Here is a 21,565-nt window from a genome sequence, read left to right as displayed (position 1 = left end):
TTCTTTGTAATTAAACAGCTCCATCAAAAAACCTGAGCACATGGCTAATTGCAGCTTCTTAATCTTAAGGATCGTGCCAGAATATGGTAATATGTGGCCAATTCTTAATTATATATTAGATGTGTGACAGATGTGCACTCCTGTCCTTGATTTCTAAACATTATATTTTGTGATCAATTAAATCTGATCTCTGACAACCAATCCACCTTTGAGTCACCCATCAGGGAAAATGAATAGGAACTATTACAACACAATGACCCAACAACCAGACTATGGAAGAGGCTATTTTACTTTAAGTATTTAGCCAGATTTCACTCTAGTCTGTGATAAAAACAGATACAGTTGGTAGAACTGTAGTGCAGGGAAAGCAGAGTACTTCCCAAGGAAGTACCAGCACACAAATGTCATTGTGACTGTATTAATGGTTTCTCATCTGCCCATCTCTGGAAAGCAGAAAGAAAGATTCTTTTTAAAGAGACAGAGAGAGAGACAAGAGAAGCTCCCTGGCAATAGGCAGGAGGACATGCTATTGGGCCAAACTATGGGCTTGACTACACTTACAGCGCTGCAGCAGTGCAACTGCTCCGCTGTAGTGCTTAGTGAAGACGCTACCTAAGCCAATGGGAGAGCTTCTCCCATTGGTGTAGGTACTCCACCTCCCTGGGAGATGATAGCTATGTCAATGGGAGAGACCTTCCCATCAACATATTGCTTTCTACACTAGGGATTAGGTTGCTGTAACTACGTCGCTCAAGGGCGTGGATTTTGCATACCCCTGAGCGACATAGTTATCCTGACATAGGTTGGTAGTGTAGACCAAGCCTCAGATTTGATCTCTGGAAACATGTGAGCATGTAAGCCTCTTTGTCCTGGAAAGGTGATTAAGATAGCCAATCTGATTAGCTTTGGGGGAAAAGTAAAAATTTAGCTATGATAAGAAAATCATTTATTTTTGTTTAAAATATACTCTTTCTTTAATTTCCAATATAACTTGTTTTTTTAAAGAATTTGGTTGTAAGTTTGCAATATCCAATTCTATCCTAGAAGTAAAACACCCAGAAATATTCTGAAAGAGACGGGCTCTGGAGTCTGGGGCACTCTGGTCCCAGGTTAAGGACGAAAAGATCCTTTTCCAGTAGAACAAAAGGCAGAAGTGGGGCACCCATGCAGGAAATGGCTAAGAAACCAAAGAGCAGACCAGCAGGGTGGAAGAGCCAGTGGATAACAAGGATATATTCTTGAAGCCTGATTTGCCACCACCCTCCACCTTGTGTAGTCATTTATACTACAGTAACCTTGTCCAATGTAAATGCAGAGTGTCTGTGAAACACTGCCATTCTGATTTGGTAGCATTTTATATTCACTTTGTACACATACTATGATTTCACCAGGTGCAAGTGTTGTGTCTCCTCCTATTTTGTCTGAAATAGTATTCTATAAATTACAAGTTTCCCTGCAATTTAACTTTCTTTGGCCCAAATTAATTGACTTTCATGTACTTTTTGCTATCGGATCAGTTTTGATTTTAAATAATAATAATTTCATGGAGTAATTAAATTGGAAGGCAAGGAATGGGCATTGTAACAGGTGTCTGCGGAGAAGTGCAAAAATGTATTTTCCTTTATTCAGATCATGAAAAATTCCTACAAATTGAACTATTTCCCTGAGATCTATACTCAGAGGACTCATTTTTGTTTGAGATGTTTTAGGATCCTCCCAGTTTCTTGTGGCTCTCCTTTTTAAATGCCCTTCATCATGGTGACCTCCTTTCCCTCGGGAGCCCTTCAGCACTCAATGTCAGGTAGAGGGGAGGGTCACAGCAAGGTGAGGCATTTTTTCCTTGTGGTACATACTAAGTTCATATTGTTTCTGCATGTAAGAGAGGGACCAAGCTCAAGACTGTAAATGTGGATCCTGTGCATTACAAGTGCTACTAGACTGTCCGGCTAGCCCCAAGTGACTAATTTATGTTAACTTTTGCTCATTCCTTCAGTTGATCCATCTTTGTTTAAATAGCCCAAAGCCACATATGCTTTATATCTAAACATTTCTAAAGCATCTCATTATTATTGAGTGCAGAAATGTATTAATGATTCAGGAAAGAGACCCCTGGCTAGATCTCACATTTCTACTTTCTTTTTGTCTATGTCAAATTGAAATGAATCTGTGTGATATTATCCTAATCTCTGAAAGTTGTTTTACATGGTCATTAGAGACCAGATTGTGAAGTCGATTGACAACATGCTTATGAAATATAAAAAACATGTCTCAGACATCTCTTTTTTAAAGGAAGGGCTTTTATCCTTAAAATGGGACTGGATTTATAGGAAATTCCTGAAAAGGGGCATCCTTTGATCAGCAAATAAAATCATTTAAGTGCTCAAGATATCATAACTCAAAAGCTCATTTGCTTTCTGCAGTCAATAGTCTTTTAATGTTCATTTATTCTTTGTTTTTAAAAGTGATTTTTTTTTTTCAGCCATTAGTACTTAAAAAAAAAAAAAAAGAGTTCCATATTCCTGCTGCATGTGAAAGCATTTCTAACAAAGCAAGGCAGTGCTTTCAGGACACTTGAGGGGTGCCCATTTTCAATTATGTAAATGCATTTGATTATAAGAATTCTCATAATGATCAGAAGATCACATAATGAATTTATGTAGTACTCTCTACGTTTGGGTCCAGATTTTGTCACGCCCTTAAACTGGCTGGCACAAGGAACCTTTCCTCTTGCACAGTTGAAGGCTTTGCACTCTGGCAGAGCAAAGGACGTGCCAAGGTAGCACTATCCTCACTTTCTTTCTGCATTAGTCAAAAGAACTAGCACCCACAGGAGAAAGCACAGTGCATTCTCTTCAACAGCAGCTCAGTGGTCTTGCTCCTCTGAAATCTGGGGCACATTGTATCTTCCTGAAGCAAGATGCCCCCTGGAGCACCTACTGAGGGAGCGTGCCTGTGCATCGCCTCCAGCGCAGTAACCATACCTAGGATGAATAAAGCGTGTTACTCAGGAAATCTCATGTACTTTCCCTATCTTCTCCCATGTGTAGTAAGGGGAAACCATTCTTTTTAATTGCTGGTATCTTTGAGTAAATTCGTCATGCAATTAACTTTATCTCTGTCAGCTGCATAATGGCATCTTCCCCTTGAGTTAGTGTTTAATGGCTATATTGATTCATAAGAAAAGGGTGCTCACATCGTGCAAATGCACTGACAACTGTGGGTGAATTAGAAAGCTGCATCTCTTGAAGGTGGCTGGACTGTGACCTCATGAAATTCCAATCCAAAATACTAGGTCTCACCTCCTGCCTTTCATCTTGAAATCTCCTGATTCACTTAGATAATCCTAGGCCTAGTTATTTGTAATAATCTCAGTCTGAAGAGCATTTCATTTCTAGTACAAATTATATTTGCATTGAAAAAAAATTGGTTAGACTGAGTAACCGAATTATTCCTAGAACTGTTTCTACAACACTCAGAAAATTCAGCCAAATGCAACGAGGTGTAAGGGGAAAAATCTGCTTTCAGTTATACCAGTTACATCTAAAAATGCCTTTCATTGAAGAGAGAAATCAGTATAAATACTTTGGATTTATACCATTTCTGTCCCATCTGAAACCTAAACTTTAAGCTCTTTGGGGCAGAGATTGTCTTCTGTACAATGTGTCTGTACAGTGCTTAGCATGCTGATTTCTGATTATGCTTCATAAGAGATATCATAATGCAAGTACTAATGAAAGTTGAAGATGGTTCAGAGGATGTGTCATTCATGGGCATCTTTGGGCCAAACTCAGTGGTGATAGAAAGTTTTATGTATTATACATGATATGATAAGTGACAATATAGTGTGCCAATTTGGCACTGAGTGGGTGTGCAAATCATGTGTAATTTACATATTGAGGGAAGATAGCAATAACATCAGCTAATGGGAATTGACTTGGATGAGGTTGTACCTGCTTATATTGTACTAGGACTAAATCTGGTCCCTACAAAAAGAGGGGGGGGAAAGGGTGTTACTCTTCTTTTTCCTGCCCACCAAATGCCAATTTTATGCATATTACACTACCCAACTCCTTTCTTTTGACCAACTTACACCAACTTTATATCATCTTTTACTTTAACCCACTGTGAATCAACATAGAAGCACTTTATTGTCCTGACATAAATTTGCCTAAAAATTTATTTCCTAATAGGAAAACACAAGGCAATTGCGTGTTTATGTTTGCATTAACGATGGACAAGTATCTAAATAGCCTGTACTGCTATTCTAAGGGGCCTATAAGACATCCGTATAATTTAGCATAAGGAGGGAGGTTTTTGTGTGTGTCTTGACCTGTACACTTCATTTCCTTGTTTTGGGATGATCAATAACTAACTGATGAAGATAAGTTGTAAATTCTGATTTACAGAAAAAGGTTTCTCCTGTTTATAAAAATAAAACTATCTTTGTTGAGGTAACCTACAAATGTAATAGGAAAACAGTCTCAACCTCTTTCATTCGTACTTCTTTACATGTTCAGGTTAAAACAATCCCATAATATTTCTTGACTACTGGTGCCAACTCATTTTTCTCTTTGTGCTTCAGAGCTGCTATAGATGTCACAGATCAATTGTCAGCGTGGAAGTAATCTGTCATTTTTACTTTGTATGTGCCTCTTTGTTCAACAGCAAGATTGTTGCACAGTGTATTGAAAATGGCCAGCGATTAAACATCAAAATCATTCACCTAAAATAGGGAAATAAAAAACTCACATCAAATTTCGCATGTTCCTCAATAGATTGGGCATGTTCTGTGTTATGCAGGAATGCTGTTTTACATTGGAAATAAGCTTTTACATAAAAACTGAATCAGGACATTTCCAAGGAAGCTCGGGCATGCCTCTGCTCAACCCGCAGTATGTATTCAGAGGCTGCACTGACTTGCTCCAGGCCTCCTCACAGTGTGTGTGTGAATTGTTCCACTGAAGGGTGGGACTTAGGAGCTAATTGAACATTATAGGGAAAATGGCATATGAAAAAACTGAGTTGAGGAGAGATTGAAAAGACTGGAATTGTGTATGTTAAAAAGGAGACAGATAAGAGGGGGCTTGACAAAATTGTACAAAATAGTGAATGGTAAAGAGCAGGTAGATTGAGAGCTTCTGTTCTCCCCATCTCAGAACATAAGAACAAGGGGAAATTTAATGAAATTAAAAGGTAGCAAATTCAAAATTGAGAAAAGGAAATATTTTTTCACACAACATGCAGTTAGAACTCATTGCCCCAGGAGATCACTGAGGCAAGGAACTTTGCGAGATTTGGAAGGAATTGGACACTTTTATGGATAAGAAGACTATCCAGAGACATAATAGTTAATGCTGACAAAAGTTTTGGAAGAGATACTAAACCTGATGCTTCAGGTTTTAGCTAATCTCTAAATATTAGAGATCAAGATGAGGCCTAATATAGGAGACAGCTCCCACATCTGCCTACTGCAGGATTCTTTTGCCCCCGTCAGCACATCTCTCACCTTCTATTTAGTTATCACTTAGGTAAGCAATACATTTTGTGTTCATTTAAAGCAAAACCCCTCATCCCTGGCCCCGCCCCAGAGCCGACACCCCCAGCCAGAGCCCACACCCCCTCCTGCACCCCAGCCCCACCAGAGAGCCTCACCCCCATCCCGCACCCCAACCCCCTGCCCCAGCCCAGTGAAAGTGAGTGAGGGCCGAGGAGAGAGAGCGATGGCAGGAGGCGGGGCCTTGGAGAAGGGGTGGCGCAGGGGCAGGGCCTCAGGGAAGGGGCAGGGCAGGGGTGTTCAGTTTTGCGTGATTAGAAAGTTGGAAACCCTATCTCTGTGTCTGCAACCTGGACTTTTTTGCTGCTATATCTCACTGTAAATATATATTAAGATTGCTTATGTTCTTAGATCTTTTTTCATCATTACCTCTTTCCTGGTTTCTCCCTCTCATTGCACATTTGGGGATGTGGGGGGTGTAAATTATGATGCAAATGCTTTCCAGTGTAATGCAGAAATAAGTCATAAAATGTATTTGTAAGACAGCTCACCCAGCAGAAGGCCAAAAACAATATTAAGTTCACAGAAGTAACTCTTAAATCTTACCAAAAAATAAAAAAAGTAATATTCAAACAACTACAACACTAATTCTTCCAAGAGAGGACCTTTATAAAAGCAAGACAGAAATTAAGCTAACTGTGGAAGTATGCTGAACAAGTTCAATATTTACATTTTGTTAGGGTAGAAATGGGACCTATTGCCTGTGTATTAGGATTATGCTTGCCCATGAGGTTTCATTGTCACATTCACCATATGCTTCATTGCTCACTGCTGTTCTTTGGGATGAAGACAGCTGGTGAAATATAATAAATTAGTTATAACGCAGATAACCTGTCTTAGTTTAATGTCCTTATCTGGATTTCACCCACTTAATTTCATCCCAGTAGTGCTATTTCTAATGCTTTCCAGCACTGTGACCACCTGCATCTACCTTTTCCAGCACCATCATTAATTTGAGCCATTGTTTAAGCTTTGCAGATACTATTGTAATTTCCAAATACTGTGTTCATCTCCATCTCTGAGAGGACAACTATATTCTGAAAAGCTGCCCTGGCATTTGAAAAGTGTTTTTGTTTGGTTTTGTCTTCTCAACCAGTAGTTACAAATCCGATAGGAGATAAGTTTGGTGATGGAACAGTACAACTATGCTTTAAAAAAATGCATCAACTCTCAGAATCTGGACCGTCACACCATCTGTGATTACCAATGATAAAAAGAAAATGGAAGAATAGCAGTTTTCTCCTGGCTCCACTTTCCCCATGTGGTAACCTTCTCATTCTTTCTCAGCAGAAGTTACAATGGCTAGCAGCTTCTTAGTCAGCCTCTCCTCTCTCTAACTGTAGCATAACATCATACTAACTGGAAAAAACTGTATAGTCACTCAGGCCTATTGCTTTGCTTGTCATGTGACCTCTCTACAGCAGGACGCACTCTTTGCCTGAGTCTCTGGCTTACCTGGGTCACCTTAACAAATTCTGCAAAATGAAAACCCTTGCTGTTAAAAGTAGCTTTATTAGGCCTTATCTACACACACAAGTTGTACTGCTAACTATAGTGGTATAGTTAAAGTAGTACAACTCCACTAGTGTGGGCACAATTATATCAGTGTAAAAGTGCTATAACTACTCCTGTATGGGAAGGGGAATAAGTTATACTGGTATAAGGCACTATTGTATCCGTATAACTGCATCCACCCTAGGAGTTGTACTGGTCTAACTATTTCAGTAACAAATCACTCCTCTACCAAAACAGTACAAACTAGTGAATGTACCTGGCGTTAATGCAGTCCCTTTCGAGTCAGTTGGGTTGGATTTAAAAATTCCGATTGGTTATGGTATGATAGTGATCACAAAATAAATAAAGTGTTTTCTACCACTCTGCAAACTGTTATGTTTCTGTTCCCTGAAATACCAAAAAGCAAGAGATTTCTCCTGGTCAGGATTCTCCCTTTTGTAGTCTCTCCAGGATGCACCTGATGCTTTGTCAAACTCTCTGCTGTAGGATGGGATTAGAGTCAAACCAGAAGCAAACCTGATTCATCCTGTTGATATTAGTTCACTGTCCCTCTGATGTGTAGCCTGTTCTTTCAGCATCATTTTTGTCCTACTTTTTAGATCTGTACTTTTGCTGGTTCTGTCTATTTCAAAACAGTACCCTTCAATATACTCTCACTGCATTTAAAATTTACTACAGGAATATGGATAAAATGTCACTGTAGATTAAGGTATTTTAGTCTGTTTTGGTTTTAAAGGTAATTCTTAGTCTTTGCATTTTAGAAACATTTATATGTACAGAATTTCCTGCTTGACTAATATTTGTAGCTTGTTTTAATCATATATATTTTAATCCTTATTCCCATTTAAGTAGTCATATTACTGTCAGATAGTAAATCTATATCCAACAGTAAACCTAAAATTAGTATTGAAAGATCAAAAGTGTAAAGTGCTGCTGCTCAGTGAAAGAGTCTGTCGAAGAATTTCTTGTTTCAATATATTGCTATTGCTTTCTTAAATCCCCACTGAATCAGTGAAGAGTCCAGAGTTCAAATGAATACATGAGGTGAAAAAATCATCCCTCATTCCTGCTATCAGCTTTATCCCATGGAGAACCAGCCCATGGGCACTAACGTGTACAAATCTGCACATCACTCTCAGTACTCAGACATGCGCAACAAATCCGTGCTAACTCCTTTCATCTTCACTGTTATCAAGGGTTCTCATTTTAGTATGAGGAGCGTTTTCAATCCTTGCTTCCCTGATGAAATAAAATAAACCTGTTGCTATGGATACCCATCTTAGTATGAGAAAGAGTTTGTGCTGATAGCGAGCTTTGCAGATGAACACTATTTTGCAATTGTCTTTGGTTTTTAAGTAGCACAGTCTCTATTTTACATTTTTCTCCAATAAAGCACAATATTTCCATTAACGAATTAATCTTGATTTCTTTTTTTTTTATTCCTTCTGTAGCTGTAACTTATACAAGTTACAAAAAAACGCCGCCACCGGTACCCCCACGTACCACTTCCAAGCCACTCATCTCAATTACAGCACAGAGCAGCACAGAATCCACCCAGGATGCATATCATGATAGCCGGACTCAGAGGATTTCCCCATGGCCTCAAGATGGTCGAGGGATGTACAACTCTACAGACAGTTTGGACAGTAACAAGGCCATGAATCTTGCCATGGAAACTGCCGCTGCACAGCGCCATGCTTCTGAGAGTCAAATCACTTCAGTACGAACCAGTGACAAGGCCATTTTAGTGACAAAAGCTGAGGAGTTTCTTAAGAGTCGACGGTCCTCTATAGGGATTCAGGTAGCCTATCATTAACATCTGTTCTGTGATGAATTGCTTGCCTTGGTTCTGTAAATAGCATAGAATGAGTCATTCAGCTTCACTGACTCTAATAATCTAACAAACAACCCCTGGCTGCTTAGCATTAATTGTAATTCGCATCATGCCAAAGTGGCTGTGCAGAAACCTGGAAGTGAAATGAATGAATAAATCTCTAGGGAGGTTACCTGTCATTAACACTTGATATGAAAATTATATTGAAGATCTACAGGTGAACTGCATGTTCATCTCTTTCACTCTGTGAATTCATAATCTTTTTTTATAGAACTATGTCAGCTTTAAAATCCTGGACTGCATTTTTTCATTATCTTTCCTTTTTGACCATGGGGGATGGGTGCTGATGCTTCTTCTGTGTTTATTGTTTGGCTGGATGGTTTTTGGTTTGGGTTTTTTTTAATTATTATTTAAAAATAACTTCTCCAACTCACCAAAAGCAAACCAGGACCGGGAGCTTTGTTGGGGATAAAAATATAAAAAATGTGTCAGTATAGATGGACAGGGAATTGTAAACTGGACAGTAATTATGTAGAATTATAAGAAAGTCCTTTGAGTAAATTTGTGTGACACACAAAATATATTTTTTGGCTTACAAAATGTCTGTCGTTCTATGGAACATACTGTCACACTAGTTTCAGTTGAATGAAATATGATCTAGAATGCAAATTTTAAATCATATTTCTTCTGCTGACTGGCAGATACTGGTGCTGGTTGTCATTTAGTCATATCTCTAGCAAATGCTGATTATTAATAAATATACTGCAGGTGACCCTGCAAACAATTCAGGACCCTTTGAGGATGAAGGAGCAGGTTCTGTGCCTGCAAACACTTAGGCATATACTTAACTTTAAGCATGCAAATGTTCCCATTAACTACAGTGGGACTACTCATCTGTTTAAATTCATTTCATACAGTCTCTTAGTACAGGTGATGACCAACATTTTTAGTAGGGCTCTGATGATTCTTTGTGTGCAGCAGTTTTGGTAATGTGGGTTTATAATCCCTTAATCCATCCATGCAGTGATTTACAGGGACACAGTGGAATACCTACAGCAACCCAGCATTTGGTGCTTGGCTCCTAATTCTGGTTTTCAAGTTTGATCACTGTAAATGACAAAAGCTGTTTGTGAAAGGTCAGAGTCTAAAAAGGCTGAAGCATATATTTTCAGAAGTGCAGATACCTCTTATGCATCTTTTGGAGGATTTTGTATATAAGATTAAAATTACAAAATTATCGCAGGACACAATATATTTGTACTGGTTATTTCTGCAGTAAGTTCCAAATGTTACATCTGTGTGAAAACTATTCATCGGCAACATTTCTTAGCAGAAAATACATTTTGTCATATTCCTGTTGCTTTGTTTGCAATGAATAATAAAGCAGAGTAGAATAATTTTATTTCAAAATACAGAAAAAATTGAGTTCATGCCTCAGAAATAAGACTAAACTACTTCAGTTCGGTTAGCCTTCTGCATCAAAGCACCTAAGATAAGGATGTTTTTTATTTACATATTACCTTGATAGACTGCATTACTAGCTTCCTCATTAGAATGCAATGCAGTGCATCTGAATATATTTGCATTAATAAATTTTGCATCTTCCAGGATGGATAATTAGTGCATTATTAATGTTGCTCTGATTTAACAAATTGGTTTGAAAATTATTTCTATTACGGTTCTAGACAATATGAGACAGTCTGAAACATAAGGCAGACTGCTACTATGAAAGTCTTGCAACCATACAGGTTGTGAAGATGATAGATTACTAACATTAACACCAATCTAGCAATGCTGCTGCATGTGGAACTGTACAGTTCCTGCATGTGGAACAGCTACAGAGCCCAGCCCTTTATAGGAAAAAGAAACATTTTCTGTCCTTAATCTTGCACCATTCAAGTCAGTGGGAGTCATTGACTTCAATAGCCCTCTATTCCCAAAGATGAGCAAACTGTAAAATATTAAACTCTGGTTAAAATTTAGACACTGTTCTATAATATGAATTGTAGTTAAGTCTTCAGTTTTGTCATTTCTGTAGTGAGAGTCGTGAAATTACCAGAAAGTCATGAGAGTACAAGAAACTACTTTGATATAGAAACAAACCCAATGTATGTCAAGATCAAATCACGATTACATTATTGGAGAAAGTTGTGATATGTAGTATAGAAAATGGACTCTTTCCTTCATTTGTCATGTACAGGGCACCCTTCAAAATGGGTAATTTGTATTTATTGTTTGCAGGACCCTCTCTACAGTAATTGTTACAAATGCAAAACCTATTTTGCTTTAGTCTGCATTAAAAATGTTAATGGTGACCGGATACTCAACACAAAATAGGAAAGGAATGGGCTAAAGATTATGTAGATAAATTGGATGTATTCAAGTCAGCAGAGTCTGATGAAATTCATCCTAGGGTACTTAAGGAACTAGATGAAGCATTCTTGAAACTGTTGGCATTTATCTTTGGGGACTCCTGGAGCGTGGGTGAGGTCCCAGAGGACTGAGCAGAGGTGACATGGGGGGGTACCACATGGGGTCACATGCCCTCCCAGATTTGCTGCTTTGCTTGTACTGAGCATGCTCACATGGACTGTTGAAGCTGCTGCTCTTGCTCTGCGCCCACACTATCGGCGGGTACGGGTCGTCTCTGGGACTGGGGAAGGGCAAACAGTACCTGTCTTTAAAAACAGGGAACAAAGAGAACCTGGGGAATTACAGAACAGTGATTTTAACTTATATACCTGGAAAGATAATGGAACAAATTATTAAGCAACGAGTTTGTAAGCACCTGGAGGATAATAGGATTATAAGGAATAGTCAGCATGGACTTGTCAAGAACAAATCATGCCAAACCAACTAGTTTCCTTCTTTGACAGGGTTACTGGCCTAGTGGATGGGGGGAAGCAGTTGATGTGATATAGCTTGATTTTGGTAATGCTCTGGACACTGTCCCGCATGACATTCACAGAGCAGTTATCAATGCTTTGCTGTCAATCTGGAAGGATGTATCTAGTGGGGTCCTGCAGGGGTCTGTCCTGGGGCTGGTACTATTCACCATCCTCATTAATGACTTGGATAATGGAGTGGATAGTATGCTTTTAAAATTTGCAGATTGCCCCAGGATGGAAAGGTTACAAGCATGTTGGAGGACAGCACATGTCAGGGATGGTCTATGGATACTTAGTCCTGCTTCATCCCAGGGAGATGGCCTAGATGATCTCTTGAGGTCACTTCCAGCCCTACATTTCTATGATGCTGTGCCAATCCACTGTATGACAGCTGTAGTATGAAGCTTCATGGGCTGTAGTGGTACAGTTAGTCTCAGCTGGACTCCATGAGTTTTCTACATTATGACATGATGCAACCGAATACATGCCTTGGATGAAAGGCAAAGTGGATTCCACTATTTTTGTATATATTGCATGGAAAACATTAGAGATTATTAGAAATTGCTTGTTTTATTTTTCTCCTTTCTCTCATAGTAGCATTCTGTGAGACAAGAACCTATCAGGTGCCACTTTCCCGAGTCACAGTCATGATACAGACATTTAATTATAAGACCCTACTATGGTATCAACCTTTCTTGGGAAGCTCCAAAATGCAGATTTCTGCAACACTATCTTAAGAGCAAGAGTTGCATTCACAGCACCTCCCAAGTGGTAGTATTTTGTACATATGCCCTTGCTATACTTTTTAAACCAGTATAGCAAACCGTCCTCTAAGTGCACCCTGTCACCATGGAGGTGAGCAAATTCAAAAAGTAATTGTAGATGGAGAATCATCATCCAGAGAGGGTATTTCTATTGGCAGCACATAAAGATCTGTTCTTGGTCCAGTACTGTTCAATATTGTTATCTATAATCTGGGAAGAAACATAAAATTGTTGCTATTAAAGTTTGTGGATGAGACAAAAAATGGTGGAGTGGCAAATAATGATAAGGCCAAGTCAGTTCTACAGAGCTATCTGGATTGCATGATAAACTTGAACAACATGCATTTTAATACAGCTAAATCCAAGGTCATACATCCAGGAACTAAGAATGTTGGTCATGCGCAGAAGCTAGGGAACTGTATTTTGGAAAGAAGTGACTCAGAAAAGGAGTTAGGGGTCGTGGTGAATAACCATCTGAACATGAGCTGCCAGTTTGATGCTAAAGACTGGTCTAAACATGATTTTTGTACTTATAGAACTATTTCACTTCAAGTGTGATTATTTTTTTCTTTTCTTTTTTCTTTTTTTACTGAAACAGCGATACTGGCACTAGCCCTAGTCATACAGTTATGCCTGTATAAATCACCTTTACCAATATAACTGCATGCTTGTTACGGGGTTGTACTGCTTTAACTATACAAGTATACTTAAAGCAGTACAAATGTTGTGTGTAGACTAACCCTATGACAGCAAATACAAACCTTGGATTTTCTTGGGGATATTAACTAGAAGTAGGGAGGCATTACTACCTCTGTATATTCATTAGGAGACCATTACTGGAATACTAATGTCCACACTTTTAAAAAGATGTAAACAAATTGGAAAGCATTCAGAAAAGATCTACACGAATTAGTGGAGTTCTGGAAAATCTGCCTTATAACAAAAGACTTATGAAGTTCAGTCAATTTAGTTTATCCAAGTAGAGCTTTAATGGTGACTTGATCATGGTCTGTAAGTTCCTACATGGAGAGAAGGTTTCTGATAGTAGAGGGCTCTTCAGTCTAGCAGACAAAGGCATAACAAGAGCCAGTGGTTGGAAACTCAATCCAGACACATTCAGACTAGAAATAAGGTGCATATTTTTAATAGCAGGTATGTGTATACTGCAATCAAACACCTGCGGCTGGCCCGTGTCAGCCAAATTGGGCTCATGGGGGTTTGGGTTAAGGGCTGTTTAATTGCAGCGTAGAAGGTTGGGCTTGGGCTGTGACCCCCTCCCCACAGGATCCCATACCCAAGCTCAAATGTTTGCATCGAGTCAGCTGACAGAGGCCAGCCATGGGTTCTTAATTGCAGTGTAGACATACCCAGTGCGGGTAATTAACCATTGAAACAACTTATCCTCTCTCACTTGACATCTTTAAGATATGACTGGATGTCTTTCTAAAGGATATGCTGTAGCCCAACCAGAAGGTATGGGCTTGATGCAGGAATCACTTGGTGAATTGTATGCCCTATGCTGTCTTCTGGCTCTAAAAATCTCTGAATCATAATCACTCATTGTACCACCCCCATACACACCTGGTCTGAGCAGGTAACCAGCGTTGGCCACACTAGCATTCCCACCTTCACCCTCACTCCCCCTTACCCTCATCACACACACACACTCACTATGTACTTGAAGAGCACTGGCTGTCAAATGATGATACTAAATATGAGAGCAATGGGGGCAGAGCACAGAGAAGGATCTCCCTGTGCTCCTTATCCCCCACCAGCACATCCATTGTGAAGCAGCCATAATTTGACCCCAAAAGTTGTTCTATGCCGATATGTGCACATAAAACGATGGATGTAACCAATTAATGCACTTGCCTCATCCAATGGCTATTTCTTCTCTTGCTAAAAAGCTTAGCAGAAGTGGTTGTAGTTGAAACAGAACGACATTTTTTTTAAAAAAAGCTTATAATAATTTAATCTTCTTTCACAAATTATCCTATTGATTTTCTTAATTGTCATTTAACATAATGAAAAGTTCACATTACTAAAGATCCAGGATGCTGTCATGCAGACTATCTGCTCATTTAGTTTATTATGGAAGAATTTCCATTTAGCCTCTGAATGCACAAAAGATATTGAAAATAGTTACCATTCTGTTATGTATTACAATTTGTTGTTGGTAATCTAATCTTAGTTTAATATGAATCCTGTTTTCGAAATTTTCTGAACTATTTCTTTTATCAAATAGAACTCACTTAAAAGAACCATGAAAGTTTCCAACCTGCTTCATGCATTCATCTGATAATTAGCACCTATTTTGTCACACAACCTATTCAGCAACCCGGACTTCCTGCTGGGAACTACTATAGCAGTAAAATGCTACAAAACACAGAAATCATTCACAGATACAGTGAGAGATAATCCCTGATGTACATTTCTAAAAAGTGTTTTGAAAATTGAAACATATATGCGTCTGTTAGTTGTAAATATTCCTTCAGCTAACTAAAGCAGTGAATTCTCACTGCAGTTTTACTTTAAGCTATTCTTCAACTTTGAAAAGTGACTATGTACAAATGAAACTTTCTTATACATCAGATTAGTGTAAATGCTAATCCTTGTGTGTTTAGAGTCAGATTTCCTTGTTATTGTGTCAGAAGTAAGGTTTTCTTGCTTTTTACTCTTCTTGGCTCTGAAAGGCCAATAGAGGTAAGGGAGAGTGAGCTGAACTCTTTTCCATCAACAGAAATGATTATTAAATTCTAATTGCACACAGAGCCAAGCAGTTATTGTACCAGGGCAAAGCCACTGAGGGCAATGAGGTTGCATAGGGTTATGAGAGGCATAATGTGGCTTGCAAAACATTTTATTGCTGGTGATGATGAGGGAAAAGGGAAGAGCCCAGCTTTGCTTTCAGATAGTAGGTTGAGGTCTGTTTTCTTCTAAACTGAGCATATATGGTTTGGAATTCATTGAGAGACAGTAAATCTGAAACCCCACTATGCTATTTTCACAGAGTCCATGTTCAGAGCAGACAAATAATGCTGAAATAAACGGTGCCATCTATTGGCTAAACATTAATAGCTAAAAGAGCTGAACAAATAATTTGCAAAAAAATAGTTTAGTCAATTAATGTATCTTTTTGGCTGCAAAACAAATCAAGCTATACTCTAATTTATACTCTGCATTTATTCAGTTTTGTGAGATTCCTTTGTAACTGTTCTCAGTCTGCTTTCAACGTAACTATCTTGAGTAATTTTGTATTGTCTGCAAACTTTGCGATCTCATTGTTTACCTTTTTTCAAGATCATTTATGAATAGGATGAACAGCACTGGTCCCAGTACAGATCCCTGGGGGACACCACTATTTACCTCTCCCCACTCTGAAAATTTACCATTTATTCCTACCTTTTGTTTCCTGCCTTTTAATGAGTTATTGATCCATGAGAGGACCTTCCCTCTTATCCCATGACTGCTTACTTTGCTTAAGAGTCTGTCGTGAGGGACCTTGTCAAAGGCTTTCTGAAAGTCCTCATATGCTTATAAAATTTTGGATGACACCAACCTTGTTTGCAAGCACATTGGAGGAGCTTGCAAGCTCATTTTTGTCAGGGATGGTCTAGATATACTTGGTCCTGCCTCAGCACAGGGGGATGGACTAGATAATTCTCAAGGTCCCTTCCAGCCCTACATTTCTGTGATTCTATGATTTTAACTACATAAAAAGGGTGGAGTTTAGCACACAATCCTCTCCTCTGCATCTCCCATTTCCTAGTTTAGGTGGCACCCCACATAGTGTGCTGGATTTTGTGAATCTCATTTTAGGCACCTGTCTCTCCCAGTTCATCAAGTAGGGAGCGTATGTGCCTAACTCGGGCTTTGTGGATACGAGTATTGTTCCAGTGATTTTCTGGGTGCCTAAAAGTTAGGCGTTGTGATGCTCAGTGTTGCAACACCTAAGTCAGTTTGTGGAGCTGGGGCTCTATGACCGTCTTTCACCATATATCACCTTGCTGATGGCATGGCCAGGGTTTCAAAAATTAAACTATTTGGAATGCATGCTAGTGAATAATAAAATATTCAAGGATCACAGAGAACAAATCTACTTTGGTAAGATTCATTCAAGTTTTGGGAGCCACAACAAAACCAAACATGTTACCTTTTCCCCTGTGCTGAGTTGAACTTCAATACCAGGCAAATAATTTCAGTACCAGACAAATTCGTTGAAACTATAGTAAAGAACATGATTACCAGACATGTAGATAAACATGATATATTGTAAAGGGAAACCATGCCTCACCAATCTATTAGAATTCTTTGAGGGAGGTCAACAAACATGTGGAGAAGGGTGACCCCAGTTGACATAGTATACTGTGACTTTCAGAAAGCCTTTGACAAGGCCCCACACCAAAGACTCTTAAGCAAAGTAAGCAGTCATTGTATAAGAAGGAAGGTCCTATTGTTGATTAGTAACAGGTTAAAAAACAGGAAACAAATGGTCAGTTTTCACAATGGAAAGTGGTAAATAATGGGATCCCCCAAGTATCTGTACTAGGATTCATGCTGTTCAACATATTCATAAATGAACTGGAAAAGTGTGTAAACAGTGAGATGGCAAAGTTTGCAGATGATACAAAAAAGTTACTCAAGATAGTGAAGTCCAAAGCAGACTGCAAAGAGTTAACAAAGGGATCTCACAAAACTGGGTAACGGGGCAAAAAGAAGTCAGATGAAATTCAATGTTGATAAATGCAAAGTAATGCACATTAGAAAACACAATTCCAACTATACATACGAAATGACGGGGTCTCAGTTTGCTGTTACCACGCAAGAAAGAGATCTTGGAGTCATTGTGGATAGTTCTCTGAAAACATCTGCTCAATGTGCATCAGTCAAAAAGGCTAGCAATGTTAGAAACCATTAGGAAAGGGATAGAAAATAAGACAGAAATTATTACAATGCTACTATATAAATCTCTGGTATGCCCACACCTTGAATACTGCATGCAGTTCTTGTCGCCCCATCTCAAAAAAGATATATTAGAATTGGAAAAAGTAAAGAGAAGGGCAACAAAAATGCAAGGAGAGATTAAAAAGACTGGGACTGTTAAGCTTAGAAAAGAGATAACTAAAGGGGGATATGATAGAGGTCTATAAAATCATGAATGGTGTGAAGAAAGTAATTAAAGAAGTGTTATTTACCCCTTCACACAACACAAGAAACAGGATCACCCAATGAAATTAATAGGTAGTAAGTTTAAAACAAACATAAGGAAGTACCTCTTCACACAGTGCACAGTCAACGTGTGGAACTCTTTGTCAGGGGATGTTATGAAGGCCAAAAGTATAACTGGGTTAAAAAAAGACCTAGATAAGTTTGTGGAGGATAGGTACCTCAATAGCTATTAGCCAAGATCATCAGGGCACAGTCCTATGCGCTGGGTGTCCCTAATCCTCTGACTGCCAGAAGCTGGGACTGGATGATACGGGATAGATTACTTGATAATTACCCTGTTCTTTTAATTCCCTCTGAAGCATCTGGCACTAGCCACTGTCAGAAGACAGGATATTGGGCTAGTTGGACCATTGGTCTGTATGTAAATTTATGTAAATTAAGCTAAGGCTGGCTGGAAGACAAGAATTCTGTTTTGCAAAATATTTCAAGGTTTCTACATTTGTTTTTTGTTCTGCATCGAGATGAAACTAAGACCTTTCAAAATATTTCACAAAAAAACAGGGAAACCCACCTCAGGATAGCCATGAGCCTAGTAGCTAGGGCCCTCACCTGGGATGTGGGAGATTCATGGTCAAGTTCCTGCTTCAAATCAAATAGAGAGGGATTTGAACCTGGGTTTCTGCATCCCGGGGGAGTGCCCCAACCACTGGGCTATTAGCTATTCTGGAGTGGGTCTCTGTTTTTGACCAGAAATTTCATCCTGAGAAACCTTCCTCGAAGGTTTTGTCGAAACGGATACGTTTCCACAAAAAGTCTGTTTTGATTAATCAGCATTTTTTATTTTTTACAAAGAAACATTTAGTTGAAAAATTCTCGACCAACTCTAAATAAAGCCTGGCCAATCTGATCACATTGGAATTATCTCCCTTTCTTTCCCAGAAGGTGACCTTACGCTACCTGTGTTTCGTAGGAATTGTTCATCCCTCCCCCACACCATTGTTAGATGAAATTGTTGTTTTCCCGCTTTTACTTGTTTCAGCCTTTGACTCCATTTTGCAGGATTGTTTTCTGTTTGTCAGGTGTTACAATATTTGCTCTCCAAATTACATCAAAAGTCCTTATTTGGCATCCTCCTCCTGCTACGGGGCACAGCAAGCAAATGAAAGGTATTAAAATGTGAAAGCAATCATTAGAGCATTTAGTTAGTGTCAGCTTTGGCAAGCTGGATGGGAGGATAATTTGGCAGAGTTTCTGTTTAGAAGGAACGCGTGCCAGGCCATTTTGACACCTGGACTGTAATTTTACTGATAACTGTGTTTTCAATCATATAAAAGTTCACTGTACATCAACTATATATATTCCTATAAATTCCTGTGTCAGTTACATATTGGGCAAATTATAGTCATCCAGAGCTCCTGCAGAAATACCCATAGGAGGGCACCTTGGAAGAGGAAGGCTTTCTCCATAGAGATGTTCCCAAATCATTCCATTAGTGGAAAGATTTAGCCCATATGGAACACACAGGGAAATCTGCTCGGATGTTTCTGAGGCACTGGGCAATCCACATGGAGGCTAAATATCTGGCTAAATTGCCATGAGTTTACCTTTATCTTCAGATGATTCTCCTAGTGAGATCTGTGCAACACCATTATCTTCAGTATATTTATGCAGGTATAACTGATTGGCTTCTGAATTGTAATTTAGTGAATAATTCTGTTGATGATGGACTAGAAGGAATAGAATCCAGTTTACTCTGCCTTAGCTGTGTTGGCTCAACATGGTTAACTAACAGGAGTAGAAGCTACTAGAAGTATATGTTTGTTACTAAGTCAGCAGATGTGACTCTGAATGCACAGAAAGAGACCTGGTGAATAAAAAGTTGACAGTTTTATACAATCCCTTTTCAAAGTAACATTGTATGTTAAGTTAACAATTATTTCTAATATATAATGGAATATATATATAAATATATATATTTATATATATATATATATAAATAAATATTTTCAATATATTATGGAAAGATATTTTTGTAATGTTAACTATACTTATACTTATACCATGAAAGCTTATGCTCTAATAAATTTGTTAGTCTCTAAGGTGCCACAAGTATTCCTGTTCTTTTTGCGGATACAGACTAACACGGCTACCACTCTGAAACCTATACTTATGGGTAACTACCGTTCATTTTGTTTAACAAACAAAATATCCTCCAAAAGAGAAAAATGTTCTATTTTAATTATTTTTTCTTTGACTCTCCTTTGATTCAACATAACTTTCATGCTGCAACACTTGTGTGTGTGTGTTTATAGAAAATCCTGCAGTAATTTTTGATATAAGTGTAGTGCCAATTAAGGTGAAAACACTATTGTGAATACATTTTGTAAGAGTATTGCAGAGGGGATAACTATTTAAAATTCCTGACTTAGTTGATATAGCATTCTTAAGATTATGTTGTTAAGAAAGGTGAGTTATGGTATTATACTGTATCTTCTTTATCACTTAAATATTTCTGTATTTGTTGGCACAGTTGCCAATAGAATCAATTCATTGTAACATTTCTTTTTATGACTTGCAATTTTTATGGGGCTATTTTCTTTTCTTTATTTTATTTTGTAAATCCTGAGATATAATGCGATTGTATTCTAATAATATATAATGGGGCTAACCTATGGGTTCCTAGTTCTAATAATAGAATAGTCGGGCCAATCTTACTTTCTGCCTGCATTAAACTGAGTAATTGCATCTGCATACATTTAAGAAAGGGAATTACAGAGCAGAGCAGAAGTGGTTATGCACAGTTTTATAAAACACAGCACCAAAACAATGATACCACAGTGAATGCTTATTTAAATGATTTTACTGGGTTAGGTGTTTCTTTGAAGTAATTAAGGAAATATATAATTAATTGAAATAAAGGTAGGTAGATATAAGGTTGGATTGTCAATGTTCACTTCTGCAGATGTATCTTTTGTGTTGAATTAGGTGGAAACGGCAACCGATTCAGATACCGAGAGCAGAGGCCTACGGGAATACCATTCCGTTGGAGTGCAAGTGGAAGATGAGAAACGGTAATTCATGCAAAATAAAAGTGTAATCTTTCAAAAGACAAAACACTGTTGTGAACAAACACGTAGATGGTGCTGTCTATAAATAATTCACAAGGCCAGGCTTATACGTGTATGTTGGCCAACTGCTAATATTGTAAGAGATGCTTTAGCTCTCCCTTCATATTTACTCAGAGTTTCCAGGGTTTTTTTCTTTGATTTGGAGGAAGTTAATGTTTGTATGGTGAACTTAGTGCTCCTAATTAATGAGAGGAATCACAGAACAGGTGCAAGCACACTGAAGCGCCAGCCCTGCAAAGGGATCCCCATGGCTGAATCTATATGCTATACAGTCCATTTGCAGGACAGGGCCTATCTCAACCCTGACCTACAGGGACTACTTCTAGGAGTCAGTTTCCATGGTGAGTCAATCCTTGTCCAGTCTGCTAAGACTGCTGACAAATGTGCTAATTCTGGTGGTGGTGGGTTTTTTATTTAGACACTTGTCCACCTGGCACTGGACTGGGACCACTATCTCATTTCACAGAAGCCATTAAACAGCCTTTGGGGATAGTAATTACCTTTGCTTACAACTGATATGAGCTAAATTTGAACAACTGACCTGTATATTTCATGAACAATCTTTTGATCCTCTGTTACAACTATTGAACATAAATTTATTCTAGTATTTCAGTATCCAAGATAAGATTATCATGAGACACTCACCATTTCATGGTAGTTCTATGCTGTGTTTAAGCACAAACAAACATAAAACCACACCAGCCTGCTACCAC

The 21,565-nt window shown here is 38.5% G+C and overlaps 1 protein-coding gene across 2 annotated transcripts in view; it reads left to right on the top strand.

The window, feature by feature from the left end:
• Window positions 1–21,565, top strand: part of DLGAP2 (DLG associated protein 2) — a 506,645-nt gene that overhangs the window by 458,256 nt on the left and 26,824 nt on the right. For both annotated transcript variants that reach the window (XM_026653071.1, XM_026653068.1), the window contains exons 9-10: window positions 8,521–8,870; window positions 20,710–20,795. In XM_026653071.1, the coding sequence (XP_026508856.1) occupies window positions 8,521–8,870; window positions 20,710–20,795 (436 nt within the window). The remainder of the gene's footprint in view (window positions 1–8,520; window positions 8,871–20,709; window positions 20,796–21,565) is intronic.

Source organism: Terrapene carolina, unplaced genomic scaffold, assembly GCF_002925995.2.
Source record: "Terrapene carolina triunguis isolate 2854851 unplaced genomic scaffold, T_m_triunguis-2.0 Scaffold42, whole genome shotgun sequence".
Taxonomy (NCBI): domain Eukaryota; kingdom Metazoa; phylum Chordata; order Testudines; family Emydidae; genus Terrapene; species Terrapene triunguis.
The sequence above is the reverse complement of the archived record's forward strand: the minus strand, read 5'-3'. Positions and strand labels throughout refer to the sequence as shown.